This window comes from Corvus cornix, chromosome 11 (assembly GCF_000738735.6).
Source record: "Corvus cornix cornix isolate S_Up_H32 chromosome 11, ASM73873v5, whole genome shotgun sequence".
Lineage (NCBI taxonomy): Eukaryota > Metazoa > Chordata > Aves > Passeriformes > Corvidae > Corvus > Corvus cornix.
This window is the reverse complement of record NC_046341.1, coordinates 8,367,083-8,381,697: the sequence shown is the minus strand read 5'-3', so window position 1 is coordinate 8,381,697 and position 14,615 is coordinate 8,367,083. Positions and strand designations below refer to the sequence as shown.

General features: G+C 42.7%; 1 protein-coding gene across 1 annotated transcript in view; it reads right to left on the bottom strand.

Moving 5' to 3' along the window:
- Positions 1 to 14,615, bottom strand: part of AMFR (autocrine motility factor receptor) — a 28,413-nt gene that overhangs the window by 3,484 nt on the left and 10,314 nt on the right. The window contains exons 6-12 of the mRNA XM_039558516.1: positions 13,991 to 14,123; positions 13,311 to 13,444; positions 11,753 to 11,863; positions 8,710 to 8,900; positions 6,944 to 7,047; positions 4,860 to 4,994; positions 4,127 to 4,210 (exon numbers count right to left, since the gene is read on the bottom strand). Of these exons, the coding sequence (XP_039414450.1) occupies positions 4,127 to 4,210; positions 4,860 to 4,994; positions 6,944 to 7,047; positions 8,710 to 8,900; positions 11,753 to 11,863; positions 13,311 to 13,444; positions 13,991 to 14,123 (892 nt within the window). The remainder of the gene's footprint in view (positions 1 to 4,126; positions 4,211 to 4,859; positions 4,995 to 6,943; positions 7,048 to 8,709; positions 8,901 to 11,752; positions 11,864 to 13,310; positions 13,445 to 13,990; positions 14,124 to 14,615) is intronic.

The window sequence follows — 14,615 nt, the reverse complement described above, 5'->3', positions numbered from 1 at the left end:
CTTGACAAGTGATGCAACAGTAAAGAGTTGAAAAAGCAGAAATCCACGTACTAAGGAAAGAATAACAAATGTATTTGCAAAGATCATTTGTGCTCAAGAAGGGAATTTATGAGGCTTTGGTTCACTGGGTTCTGCAGCACCCAAATTATCCTGTTTTAGACTGCTGGAGCAAGGCTGGCAACTGTCCCAAGCATGGTGTGCCAAGAGAGGAGCTGGCAGCCCCCACATGGTACCTCTCCCCCCTGACAGCCAGCTGATAACACTAACCCGAAAACTGAGCTGATGGATGATGGCTCTGGGTACAGCAGCTGAGGTGAAACAGCACATCCTGATCACACCCTGTCAGACAGGATCAGATCAGCCCCGCGATGCAGAGCCACGGCAATAACCAAGCGTGGTGGCATCACAAAACAAATCACCTCGCGAAGGGCTGAAGGGTGTAGCCATCATCTGGTACCCCAGAAGATGACTCAAGCAAGTGGGATGCTCCAGAGAAGTACTGGCCAAGTCAGCCCCTGCAGCCTGGTTTTGGGCCTTTGGCAGCGCTGCTGAGGAGCTGAGATGGCCGATTCCATGGGATTGCTGCTCCAGCCCCAACAGGCCGGTCGCAGCAGCATCACAGTACAACACACGGGCTTAGGCAGCTGATGTGCAAAACAAGTTGAGTCATCCCAAAGCCCTAGAGACAGGCCAGTAACGCCATCTCCCCGACACAATGCCTTCAGAGAGCAAACACCAAGACAAATGTCACTTCCCATTAGGTAGGTGACCCAAGCAGGAATCCCAGAGCCCAAGTCAGCACATTATGGACACTGCAACCTCAAACACAAGTATGGGTGTTCAGCATCTCTCAGCAAAAACCCCAGTGCTGGAATTTACCAAATGGCTCCAGCACCACACACACGAATGCACTGGGATAACGTGGGTGTTGGGGTCCCTTCTGTAACATGTGGGGGCACCACTGGACTGCCTCAAAGCACTGCCACATCCCTAAGGAGGGAGGGATAGCCCCACAGAATGATCCCATGGATTGTACTTGGGGCCAAGATGACCTTGGCAGACCCAGTGGAACAGGTATGGAGCAACTCAACTGCTGCTTCTGATTACCACATAGGTGGGCAGGGAAAAGGGAAGCTCTGCTGCGGGAAGCGGAGAGAAGCCCACTCATTGTAGTCAATGTTCAGACAGCGATCTTCACTTGTTTTTCCCCCGGGCCATTAGTATCAGAAGATACAAGTTGTCTCACCTAAGGTTTGGCAGTTTTTCATAAGGTTACAAAGATTCAAAAATCAATACCCAGAGCCCAATCATCTATCTGAGCACAGGAACAGTTACCAAGGAGGTTTTAGAGACAAAACTATCACAGCTAATTGCAGTAAAGATTATGACAAGCCTCAGTAATGCAGCAGATCACAGATGCAGAAGCCCGTATACTACAAAACTATTCCTCTTTCAGGCTCCAAGAGAAAAAGTTTCATGAAAGCCATGGGATGCCTCAGAAGTGTCTCTAAATAGCCACCAAGTACTTAAGCAAGGGAGGGCATATAGCGTAGGAATGGAGAGGAGGCAGAGCATTATGCACATCACTGGAAGCATCAGCATTCCAACGCACAGCTGGAGAGAAGCACATGCACAGTGTCCCACTAACGGTACAGGCCAGGACTGATAGGGGCTGTCAGTATTTAGAGCATTATCTCACAAACCTGTAACATGATTTATACCATGATGGTGCTCAGAGATGCCTCTCAACTGCTATTACGTTATATCAGCACTTACACCCCAAAACAACAAGCTACAATCGGGGAAAAAAAAAATATCAGCCATTATCTGTATCTTAAGACCTTTGAACTCCAAGTAGAATGAAGCCATAATATGACATAAGGCACTAGGAAAACCAACACTACTCGTGAAGAAGGGTTCTTTTATTTGAGTGTCTCAGCTGCCCTAAGAAGTGTTGTTTCCAACAAGCAGAACTGATGGTTTTTGATCTCCACTTGCTGTTGGAGATCTACAAAGATTCCCAGTGGGTATGCTGATTTAAAAAAAAAAAAACAGGTAGAATGCTTGTAAGACGTACCCTAAGGCTGCAGCACAAAGGAACTGGGGTTTTCACGGTCTCTCTCAGAGACTGTGTCATAAGGTGTCAAGGTCTATCTATCCATAATCTAGAAATTCAAGTCACACTCAGAGGAGATGATGGCAACTTCTTATGTCCCTTCCCATTTGCCTTTAAAAAGATTCTCAAAACTCCAGCGCACCCTGCTGAAGTAGCTTGTTTGCTGCTTGCCCTTTTCTCAGAGACAAGCCTCTGACTGACTACAGCAACAGATTATTCTGGCAAGCAGAAAGAGATACACCAGGCATTTGGTTACAAATTAAAATCAAAATCAGTAACACCAAAGTGACAGGAGGTTCCCAGAGCAGGAGGCTCCCAAGGCTCCTCTCCACAACAGAAATACTCTCAATAGCAAGGAGTTAACTAAGACTCCTTGGTAGAACTCTAAGCTCTGTAACAAGGGTGTGCAGCTTGTCCCAAGGCAGCCTAAGCTAACACTAAATGCACAAAGCATTTCTGAGGCAGGAAGAGGAGAGCAGCACCTTCCAGCTTCCACAACACTACCCAGCAGCACGTTTCTCTCTATGCATAGCCGTCTCAGTCTCCCACTTCAGCTCATGCCTGTGATTCCCATTTGGTACAGCACGTATCCATCCAGGAAAACCCACAGAGGGGCCACCAGTTTATCCTACACAAGCAGCCAGCAGCAGCCCGACTAAACTGTGGGGTATTCACAACTGTTCCACTGTCTCTAGGCCATCTCTGTGCTATCCTACACGGTAAAAACAGGTTCTCCATCCAAACCACCATTCACTCCAGCCAAAACATACCACCTGAGCAGTGCTCAGCAGCACTGCAAAGCAAAAAGGCATCTCTGTTAGAGAGCACATGCTCAGTGCTGTCATGTATGAACACCACTCTCAGGTTTTTCAGGTTCTGTAGAAGGAAGGACAGAAATACAGGCAGTGCCAGGCAGGAGAGAAGAAACATGAACAGCAACACAATCATTCAAAGTGGAATTTGAAACCAGAACCAAGCTAAGGATAACTAGTTAGATACCATTTGTACCAAGAGAGGTTTCTCTCATTAAAGAGCAGGGCAAATGCCTCTAAAACCTTCAAAGAAACCAAAAAATGCTTGATCCAGACCAAGATTTTCATTCCTGCAGTTCTGTAGCTGCTACCCCAGGCCCTTACCAAATACCTGTACCATCGCTACCACCTCTTCCTCAGCCTCAACTGCATAATCAAACCAAATCAAAGGTTTTTTTGTTTTGCAACCTGCTAACAAGGGAACTGCCACAGTTGAATTCCAGGTAGTAACAGGTTGGGTATTCAGGTCACTAAAGGCTGCAGAGAAAGTCACACACTTCACAAATTCACTCAGCCAGAAGAAAGGGAGATTTATAAAACAGAAACCCTCAGGATGTCACTATTACAGTCAGAGAAAACAAAAGTGAAATGAGATCTTACTCTACTCACAGGGTAATTTTTTTTCCCTGCCACACTTTAGCTAGCACATGCTGCTTAGTAAAGCCCTTAGTGAAGAACAGCAAAACCCATTATTGTGCTTTGTATATAGAAGGGCTGTTATCTCTTGGTCTGTTTATATCTCACTCCATTTCCAGCAAAGCTCCCCGTGTCTTAAAGTGCTTCCTCGAGAACACAAAAAGAATTCTTATACCCAGAAAAGAAATACTCCTCTTTTTAATGGAAGTGTTTGGAGATGTACAGAATGGGAATGAGAAGAGAAAGGGGAAGAGCAAAGCAGCCTGCTCTTCATATTCCACAGATGGGCATGGGCTGATCAGACATGAAAAGAGACATGATGATCCTTCTGTTCTTTTTACCATTTGAGAGCACTTTCCTTCAAGGAAGAAAAAGAAAAGCACACAACTAATCCTCTACAGAGGCACCATACTCATATCTGATTTATCTGCCTGACCGTGTTAGCTCTGATGAGAAATGCAAGGAAGGGCCGCCACCAACCTGACCTGGTACAGAACCACAGGCACCTACCAGTCCATGCAGCTTCTAATTGTGCTTTTTGCCCATTTTCATGCCAAATTACCTGTGTGACAGTTCCAGTATCCTCCTGATCAGTACTGTGCCTTTCCACAGAGTTGTTCAATGCAGGTCTAATGCTATCTGCACGCTGAAATGCAAACATCATGGGTTTAAAACACTGTGGGAAATGGCAAAAAAACCCGAGCTCTTTGAACACATTCAAACTCTGCCCTCTGCAATGTCAGGCGTTGTGTTCAATTTAGAAACAGATAAGTTAGCAATAAACAGAATGCTCTGTGTTGAGAGAGAATTCTTTCTGTTTCCCCACACGCAGACTCCAGATAACAGTGCTATCTGATGTGCACAGAACCTGAATTCAATATTCTTATTAACAGAAACATTGTCCCCAGACTGCTTTACTGAAATCTGCTGGCACTAATTAAGAACAAGGCATCATTTTGCCGACTTTCTTTGCAAAAAATTTTCCTAAGTGGTACAATTCAATTATCTGTCAGCAGAGAAATAAACTGGAAATGTTCTAAAAGCTCTGCACAAGAGAGACCGGGAAGAGCTGCATTAACTGAGCAAATATTTGTCTCTTGTCTAGCTAGGATATTTTCAATATATTTTTGGTACATGACTGAATACACTGCATTTACAGAGATTTAAACAAAGGGAAAAACAAATCCCAGATTCACCAGTGCTTCAACTTGCTTCATTCCCCTCACTCATTATTAACAGGCTCAGTGCTGTGATAAGAAAGAAAGTAATTTTAGGTGCACAGTCTTATAACTCACCTGTGTGGGGAAAGGCACCTGGATGCGCCCTTCTAGGATGTTGTCAGTCGTGATCTCTACAGAACGAGTTAGCTGCAGATCCTGCAGAACTAAATGATAAGGAACCTGAGGGAACATCTCCTGAATCTGATGGGCCTGGAGAAAGCAATACAGTCAATATCAGCAGTAAATAGAAGGTAACTGATAAGTATGTCAACAGAAAGAGATTAAAAATATTATCAGCTCAAAGATGCTGCTTATGATATGCAAACTCACACACACAAGGAAAAGAGAAAGAAAACCCATGCTGGCATTGACTTCCAGGGCAATATGCTGCCTCCACTGAAGTCAACAGCAAAACTGCAGCTCCTAGGGAGACACCACATGGCCCTGAACAGTGCCTGTAGATGCACAAAGGCTTCAAAGGCTTCCCAACCCTCTTCTTATGACAGCCTTTTAAATAAAGCTCTATGCAAAACTCATGGCTGACTGAAAGTTAGATCAACACTGGGAAGAAAAAACCAATTTTGCTTTTTGACAGATTAGTTCCAAAATGGTACCGATAAGGACAAATGGAGCAAGTTTTAATAAGCCACTCCCTCCAGCCATCCTGCCTACAAACCAGTTTAATAGGGTCTGAAAAGTCAAGTAAATTAAACTGAGTTGTCAGGGAACAACTGACATTGAATTATAATTCAATTTCAAGTTAGTTAAAAAATATCCAAATTAAATAAGTAAAGGTAAGAGGGAAGACAAATAATATGCTTTTAGAGACCAACAACTAGATTTCATTTAATATTAAAATGTCTATTTTCGCTAATGCCCAAAGCTGTGGGGGCCAGGGGGGAATGAGAACAGCAATAAGAAAAGAAAGGTGGAGGAGTTCTGAGAGCAAAGCAAAAACTACACACCAATTGACAGTGAGTTCCAACACAAGCAACTACTGCAAACCCAACTCTCCATTGTACTAACTTGTGATCAAACCAACTGATTTAGCATTTCAGCCTCTGGCTTTCCCCTCAGAATACTTCCCTAGGTTTTTGTTCAGTAACACAAGGGAGAATTTCACTTACTTTCTATTAAAAATGTGTAACACTTTAATAATTTGCTAACCTGAGCCTTTCCATTAAAGTAGACATTTTAATATAAGTTGCTACTTTTGATAATACACAATCCTAAAAAACCATTACTCATCCTTAACAAAAGCCCATTTGTGTCACTATGTCCACTAAAAGAAAAATTAAACTGACCTCAGATGGAGAGTTCCTGCATATTTAACTAATAAATCATCTGCCAACACCTTATTGCTCCCTCCCTGCTTCAAACACCCTAAAAAATAGTGGCCTTACCTACTGATGTTTAAACAGAAGTAAAGGCTATGGGAAAGACCTAATATTCTGAAAACTCCATCACTTTCACGAGACACCTCACTGAACATTTATTAACAAGGTACAGAATACAGTAGCTTGAAGAACTCAAAGGAAATAGTACTTCTCAAAAAAAAAAAAAAGAAGTGTCTCATGAGGCCTTTCCTTTTTGTACATTAGAGTGTTTATAGATGAATTCAACAAATCTGGAATTTCATCCTCTACACTTCTACCATCATCATGAATCAGCAAAAGCTGAGGGTGCTAGAGAGACCACCTCACACTTGTAAGACACTGGAACTGCTATCTTGAAGCTTAGTGCTATTAAAGATTAAAAAAACAAACCAAAAGCTATAGAATGAGTTTGATCAGTTACTATTCGACCAACAGCTAAATTGTCTTTACACACCCTTTAGTGCTGCAAGTTGTCACAGAAGTAATGAAAAAGAGCTAAAGAAGTTGAACTAAGCAAGCTGACAAAAAGTCTGCCTATCTACACAGAAGAACATGTCATTTTTCTTCCTCATTCACCTACCTCCAGAACTGTTCTTTTATGCTGGCACATTTGAACCCAAATATAGCCCTAACTTCACTAAAATAAAGCTTTTCTCACTCAGAAGAACAGCTTTCATCTAGTGTCTAACCACTGTTTCTACTTCCTTCCCCTTTCTGTTCTCCATCTCCATGTAACCCCTTCCCCTACACAACACAAATGGGAAGGCTGAGGTGCAGTCTTACCATAACATTGAGCTGGGAGTTGCTGGCTTGTGCAATTCCGAGGATGTTGGTGGTGTGCATCACTTCCACGGAAAAACTGGGCAGCCAGCTGGCAATTCGGGAGCCTGGAAGTAAGAAATGGTAAAACCAAGAAAGTCAAGAAAGCACATGAGGATCTCAGCAGGCCAAGTACTTCTACGTGTATTTAATGTAAGTCTTCATATTCCACAAGGTACATGCAGGGAGTTCTGCAGTGCAATCTATCCCTAAGGTGTCCCAAACATGGAGATGGTTGGAGTGAATCAGTAACTGCCAGTACTCTCTTCAAATACACTGTCACATAGTGGTTTAACAATGTGGGGGCTGGAAAAGGATCAAGGAAACAACATACCCTTGCTTTCTTCTTTTAATGTTCCTATTAAATTGAAAATTAAAATAATCCAGAGTCAAATCCAGTTCTGGAATATATTAATAAATGCAGCAATTTCACAAAAAACGGGACAGCTTCTAAGCAATCTGAATCCAGGCCCAAAATGGGTAATCACTGAGAAATATTACTTCAAAGGGACACAGAGTAACTGGAGAAAGTGACTGCTGCAATCATGTGCTTCAGCTCAACAGAGTAGGGCACATGGGTGGCTCCCTCCTCCTTCTGTGCTGCCACTTAAATAAACACAGGCTTTGCTCTATGCCACTTCTCCTTCTATCTCCATGGTAATTCTGCAGGTCTCCAAGTCACCAGAAAGCACTGGGGAGGGACAGCCATCAAAAATACAATGTTATTCTAAACATAAATGTCCTTTGAAGACCTAAAGTACCTCAGAAGTGGAAGCCATGCAGAAGCTATCAGCCAGTCGCCATGTACCTAGAAATTGTCTGACCCTTCTCTGCCCATTATTCTCCCCCCACAATCTCCAAAGATTTCAAAACAAGCACAGATGAGGAAAGGTCACTATGTAAGTTTGCAGCATCTCAACTGCCTCATGGGAGCTCCACAAGGCTAGAGCCCAAAGCTGAATATTTGCAGTACTGAAATCTACTGAGAAACACCAAGACTGCCATCAAAACCTGGGAAATTGTGGAAGACAAGCACACACCAATACCAAAAATTCTAAAAAATTCTGGAAGACAAACAACATAAATTGCCTTTTTCAAAACAAGTTGTCTCCGTACACAGAACTTACCATGGCCTGGAATTACATCTGCTTTGTGAGTACTTGTAACACACTACTAAAAAACCCCAAACATGTAAAACTGTTGTGGTTACATGATTCCTTCTGAAACTAATCTTCTGCACCTAACCAAGAATTGCAAGTGTCTTGTAAATTGAGTGGCAAACGGACTTTTGACAACCACACAGTAGCTAGGGGATAGGGGAAAGACTGACTTTTAGACTGCACCACAGAGGGCTTTTTTTCCCCCTGTTTGACTGTCCTTGATTAACCACCACATGGTAACAAAAAAAAAAGACAGTCACTTCCCATTCTGCTTGTCAACATGGCACACAATGAATAAATGCCAGTAACTGAAGCTGCTGACCACAACAAATCCAGAAAAAGGGAGCACTTGTACAAAATCTTTCAAGGAATCTCCACAGCTCTGGGAAACCTCAGAGATGCATCTGAGCTCTTGCAAAAGAACCATCAGAAACACAAAGGTGTTTGACAAACACAAGCAGAGCATGGTTTGAGTTTCAGCTGAAGCACAGGCAGAATTCCCTTCTACAGAAGGCTGCTCCCCCTGTTTATTTGGGCAACGGCAGCGGATGTCAAATGTGCTCAGCTCACCATCAAAGTGGAAGAAGTGATTGTGCTGGTTCAGGCGTGGTCTGCCTTCTGCTGCTGCCACAGGAACCAGGTTCTCATCCAGATTCTCCCTTTGGTGATCCTCCCTCACGTGATGACTGTCAGTGATATTAAGAGACATTCTGCAGGTGGGGCAAGATGTGTCTTGTTCCAGCCAGGAACGCAGGCAAGAGCTGACAGGAAAACAGTAATACTGTGGTGAGTTTGCAGTGTTTTTCCAAGACACCACTATCACAAAGTACATCAAGCAGCTGTAGCATATTCTGTACACAACGTGGACTGCTCAGAGATACCCTTAATGAGCTCCTGATGACTCTGGCATAGGTTTCTTATTTCTTTCAACTAAAAATACTCAAGCGTTCACTTTTTATAAACATGCATGCAGATTTATCGCAAGCTTAAAACACTCTTCAAGCTTGCTGTCCCTCAGAACAAGCAAGTTTTGCCTGGAAGGGAAAAGAAAGCATTTCTTTTCTCTCACCATTCCCAATTGAAAAAGGCAAAAACCAACTGGACACATTGTTAATGTATCCTGACACATTTTCATAGAAGTTCTGTCTGTGATGAGGCAATGGCACCTCCAGTGTTTTCAAATAGCTTTTCAAAATAACCAATAACCAAACCACAAAAGTCAGTACCACTCCAGGAACTCTCTAAACAGATTTATTAATACTAGCAATTCTGTGCCATTACAATCCTTACTTAATTCTGAACATTTTCTGTTCTGCAGAAAGTGAGAAGTGTTTGAAACGCTGGTTCAAACAATCAAAGCTGTGCATGCTTTTTGATTCATGCTGATGTGACCCACTTGCAGTATTTGCTCAAGTTAAACCTAATTTTCAGTGTGGAAGAACTGAATTTCACAGAGCTGAACACTTCCCAATATTATAACACATACTTCAGATTTGCAGGGTGGGTTTTTTCCCCAGAAGTTCTCAAAACACTTTAGAAAGGTAAAGACATACAAAAAGATCAAAGAACGAAGGCACAGATTACGGGTTTGGGTTGACAGGGCAAGGGAAAAGCCTTAATTGCAGGACTGTAGTGAAGTAAAGGATACAAGGATTCTGTCCAACTGCTGAAACTTTGCCACAGTGTTTTCCATCATAGTGCATGGAGGGATATACAGTGATGGATATCCCAGAAACAACCAAAGCACCACAGTAAAAATCTGCCACCTTCCACCACCTTGGTCACCAGCACAACCAGCATGCTGGCGCTGGCACTGCTGTCCAACATCATCTCCCTGACCACAGGAAAACCACCCTGCCCACAGCGAACTCAAACCTCTGCTAGAGTTGTACTCCAGAGGTCACTTGGGAAACACCCGGAGTTTCCCAAGCTGCCACCATGCTGCTGCTGCTGCTGCTGCTGCTGCTGCTGCTCAACAACCGAGATGGTGGAATGGGCACAACCCCGTGTCAGCTGCATCAGCACCAGGCCCTAAAAGCCAGATGTGGTCACACCCATTGTGTACCACACAGGCAGAAGAGCTTGGTCACTCACAGCACCTCAGTAGGAGGAGGGCCAACAGCAGGTCAAGGCTGGCAGCCTTTCAGAGCAACAACTCTTGAAACTGCCTGCTTCCTAGAAGGTAAAGGAGAGAGTTTCAACATGCCTAAAAGATTCAGACACCTATTCCCATACATTTCCTTAATATTTAGGCACAGGGTTGACCTCAGCAATGCAAATCTTCCCTGCCACCTTCTCTTCCACTCCAAATAACTGATGGTGGAAAAAAAATCCCACGTAATTGAGAATGGACACAGTGTTCAGCCTGTTGACAAAATCACCAGGCTTTTATGAGGAGAGAAACCACTCTCAGGTTGTAAATAGGGTTATTAGTTACATCTGGTTTTATATGCAAGCCATCCACTGTAACATGTTCCCTCCCTAAAAGCACCACGGAGTGTAACTTGCTTCAGGACTGTAATTGCTTCAGAAAAAAATACAAAGGGATCCTTTTAAATACAGAGAAAATGCCTTTCTGAAGAGAAGACCCTGGGCTTCTCAAGTGCTCAGCAGGTGATTAAATATTCACATGATTCAGTAGCACTGGAAGAGGAGTTTCTGCTATGGAGGCACATTATCTCATTAGAGACTTATTGGAACACAGATAAATATTTATGGCAAGGTTTGTCATAAATGACAACAAATTAGCACACAGATTACAACCTCTGGTTTGACAGTTACCAGAAGAGTAAAAAGCTATTTACAGAAAGTAATGCCACAGGGACAATTTAACTGACCTGCATATTCATCACATGGCCCTCCAGAAACGCCTGATTCAATCCCTGTATCTCCTTTCCTATTTAAGCACAGGTATGGAAGTGTAAGCACTGCTACAAAAGATCCAAGGAAAGTCACATCCAGCTCAGCACACTGTGTCCACAAGCATCTACCACTGTTCACTACTGAATGAGTGTAAGAAGCAGTGTATGGGAAGATCCTTTGGCCCAAAGTCTCCCCATTCTAACTACCAGCTGCTTAAGGACCATTTCTGCTGATTTGGTTAACCTCTTTTACAGCCCTGATGGACTCATTGCCCCTTGAAACACAAATTCAGACCTGGCCTCCTCAACTATCCTGGGTGACTCACCACCATGTGAGGATGCACTACAGAAAAATATTCCCTGTTTTCTCCTTAAAGCTGATATCTGGAAGGTACTTAAGGATTCGACTCCCGTTTTTCTTCTTCACCTGAAAATCAACACAACCTCCACACAACAAACCTACCAACCTGTGTTTGAGAAACTCAATACTAGTTACCCACTAGCTGAAAAGGGGCACACTCTTAGTTTGGGAGAAAAGAAGTGCACCAAGTGGAACAACTCAAACATGAAAATGACTGGAGTGAACAGGACTTGTACTTTGTTGTCAGAAGAAGACCAAGACAACCCAGGCAGCAAGCACCCAACAGCTGTGCTAGTAGTTTGTTACTTGCCATCCCACAGTAAATTTCAGCCATGCCCATCTGTCCCTTCCCTTCTCAGCTGGGTGCACCCTCCCCAGCCTGGACACGTACTTGTGGAAGAGGTGGCCGCAAGGGAGTTTACGTGCGGATTGCATGGAGTCCCAGCAAATGGCACAGTCGTCATTGTTCACTGCCAGCTCCTCTGGTGTTGCAACTGCAAATCTATGAAGAAGAAACGGGAAGAGACAGAAGGAATGACTACACAATCTCAGCATGGCCTCCTCTCTAGAGGATCCAGTGCTGAGAAAACCTTACCCTTCATGTTAACATTTCATCAAGAGAGCTATGCCAACAGATGTGTTATTTTTTTGATAACTCAGGCTACACTGCACTGTACTTTGACTTAGTACTTTCCAAGAGACAATTATATGATCATTTTGTTGAGATCCTTAAATTATAAACTGTATAGATTTGGTTTATGTCATTTTTCTAAATGAGTTTTAATAGCTGTACCCATTAAGCTGTCTCTTTGGGATCATAAGCATTTATGGACTGACTACTTTTGGCCTCAGATTTTGCCATTCCCATTTGTCTTGACTTTTTTCCCTTTTTTTTAAGCTACAGTGCCATGTAAGCAGTTACTACACAGTATCCAAACACAGACAATATAGAGATGAGTGATGTAACAACATTTCACAGCACTCCTGGTGTGGAATATACCTGAAGAACCACAAAAAGCCAGCTGCCAATGGCAGCTTCAGAAGGAAGTTAGAATGTGGTTCTTCCAGCACAATCAGAATGACCAAAACACACCAAGTCGCTCAGACAAGATGTCTGTGACACATGCAACTCAAACAGCTTTGTGAGCAGCTCCAAAGGGATCCGTGGCTGCATCTTACTGAAAAGAAGCAATGCTTTGTGGATGAACTTTATTACGTAGCTCTTAACCTGGTATCACAGCCATTAAATGACTTTCCAAAAAGAAAACCTCATGAATTTCTAGACAAGCTAGCCTTCTCCACCTGGACTACAGCAGCAGGAATCAGAATTAATCAAACCCACAGAGGGCCAAAATTGAAACAGTACAGTGATGTACAGAAAGAATAAAACTCCCTGTGGCTCTTAAAATTTTTAAGAACATAGCTGAACGTTGAAAACATTGGATCAGAGATGCAGTACTATCTGGTATAATATTAGGTTTTGGCAGGCCTCCCAATTTCTCCATATTACCTCACTAAAAGGGAATGGACTAAAGTACTGCCAAGGTGCTCTCAGCTCCACTTCAGGTACAGAGTCTTAGAGCTGGCTTTAGGTTTAGTAAAAACACAGTTAAAGCTAGGCAGGTTTTCATTAATATTTTGATTTCATTTCAGTCAGTAACTGAATACTATGGTCTGATAAAATTAAGAGCATTGATTTCTATCCCAGCCAAGCAAGCATTTGACAGCTGAAATAGGCAGAGCTCTGCAGAGCTTCTGTCACCTCACTAAGGTAGTATGTGTGAGAATACAGGAGAAGAAATACTGGACAGGGGAGTCCACTTTTTGTCACTTAATATGTTACCAGTAATACTGCCATTCTACACGTCAATCCTACGTATCTTAAAACCAGAAAGAGTGTCCTCTCTACTAGATCTACATCAAAATTACAGAGCAAGTAAGAGGCTCACCTGGCTTCCATGTTTCCAACCACACGCAGGTAGTTCTTGTGCCGCCGAATTCGCCGCTGCACCTCGTGGAACAGGTAGCGCAGCTGCATGAAGATCACCAGACTCGCCATTGACAACCAGATATTGCCAAACAGCTTGGGAAAAAAACAGAGCAGGGATTAGAAACAAGCACCATGGCAAACAAGAAGCTGCATCAGGTCTTGAGAGACAAAGAAATTGAGAGACCAGCCCTGAAGAATTTCACTTTTGTTGGGTCCATTCACAGCAACCATGCATATTCAAAGATACTACCACTCATTACTTCTTCAGATACAACTTTGGCAGCACAGCATTTATAATGAGGATAAACTGTATTCAGTCCTGTCCAGCTTAGCATCCCCTGCTGCCAGTGAAAATAACTCACTCTGATATTACTCAATAAAAAAGCTAATTAAACACCTACTAAACAGATTTACACACAGTAGTTAATACTCCTTAACAAAGTTATTTGTGATAACTCCAACTACACAGGAGGAAAGAATGCCAGAATCCCCCCTCTATATTTTCATCTCTATTTAAGTAACTTCTCTGTAATATCTGGTTTCTAAAATAAGCAAAGTAAAAATAATATATAAAATACGTATACCCAATACCCTTTAAGGCCAGTCTATTTGTTCAGCATTATGTCCAGTATTTCATACCAGCATATGAATATGATGCATCAAGTCCAGGCAAAGCAAGGTTAGCTCCATGACAAAATCTGTGTAGTAGACATAAGTGCCTTTGCCCTCCCACGTTCCCTCATGGTTGAGATCCCAGAGATGAACTACATATCTGCAAGAGTGAGGAAATGAACATTATTCTTATTTTTTCTGTCAAATAGCATCTCTATAATTCAAACTATTTTGTCCATTTTTCAAACAACTTCTGAATATGGATTCTTTGCCCTTCCTAGGCCCTGTGCTCACAGTCTGTGCTCTCTCCAGGGGGACTTCTTTTAATGTTACTGGTTTCAAACAGCAACATTTTTAAAAAGCGAAAAGCAGTCAGTGCTTAGCCTACATTGACACTACAGACATTACCAGCTAACAAAAAAGATGCAGCATTCACTAAAAACTACTTCATGTACTAAAAGTCAGAATTATAGTAACTACAGAACCACACTTTTCAGCATGTGAGGTGTTTCTCAGGTGAGTCATTACAGCTCAGTGTCAGACCTGAGTGACCTGCACAAAGAGGCTCCTGAGTCACACACCATGTCCTACCTATGCACTCACAGGCATGTAACAGGTACACATGCATGTGACTTTTTCAAAGCAAAACTTC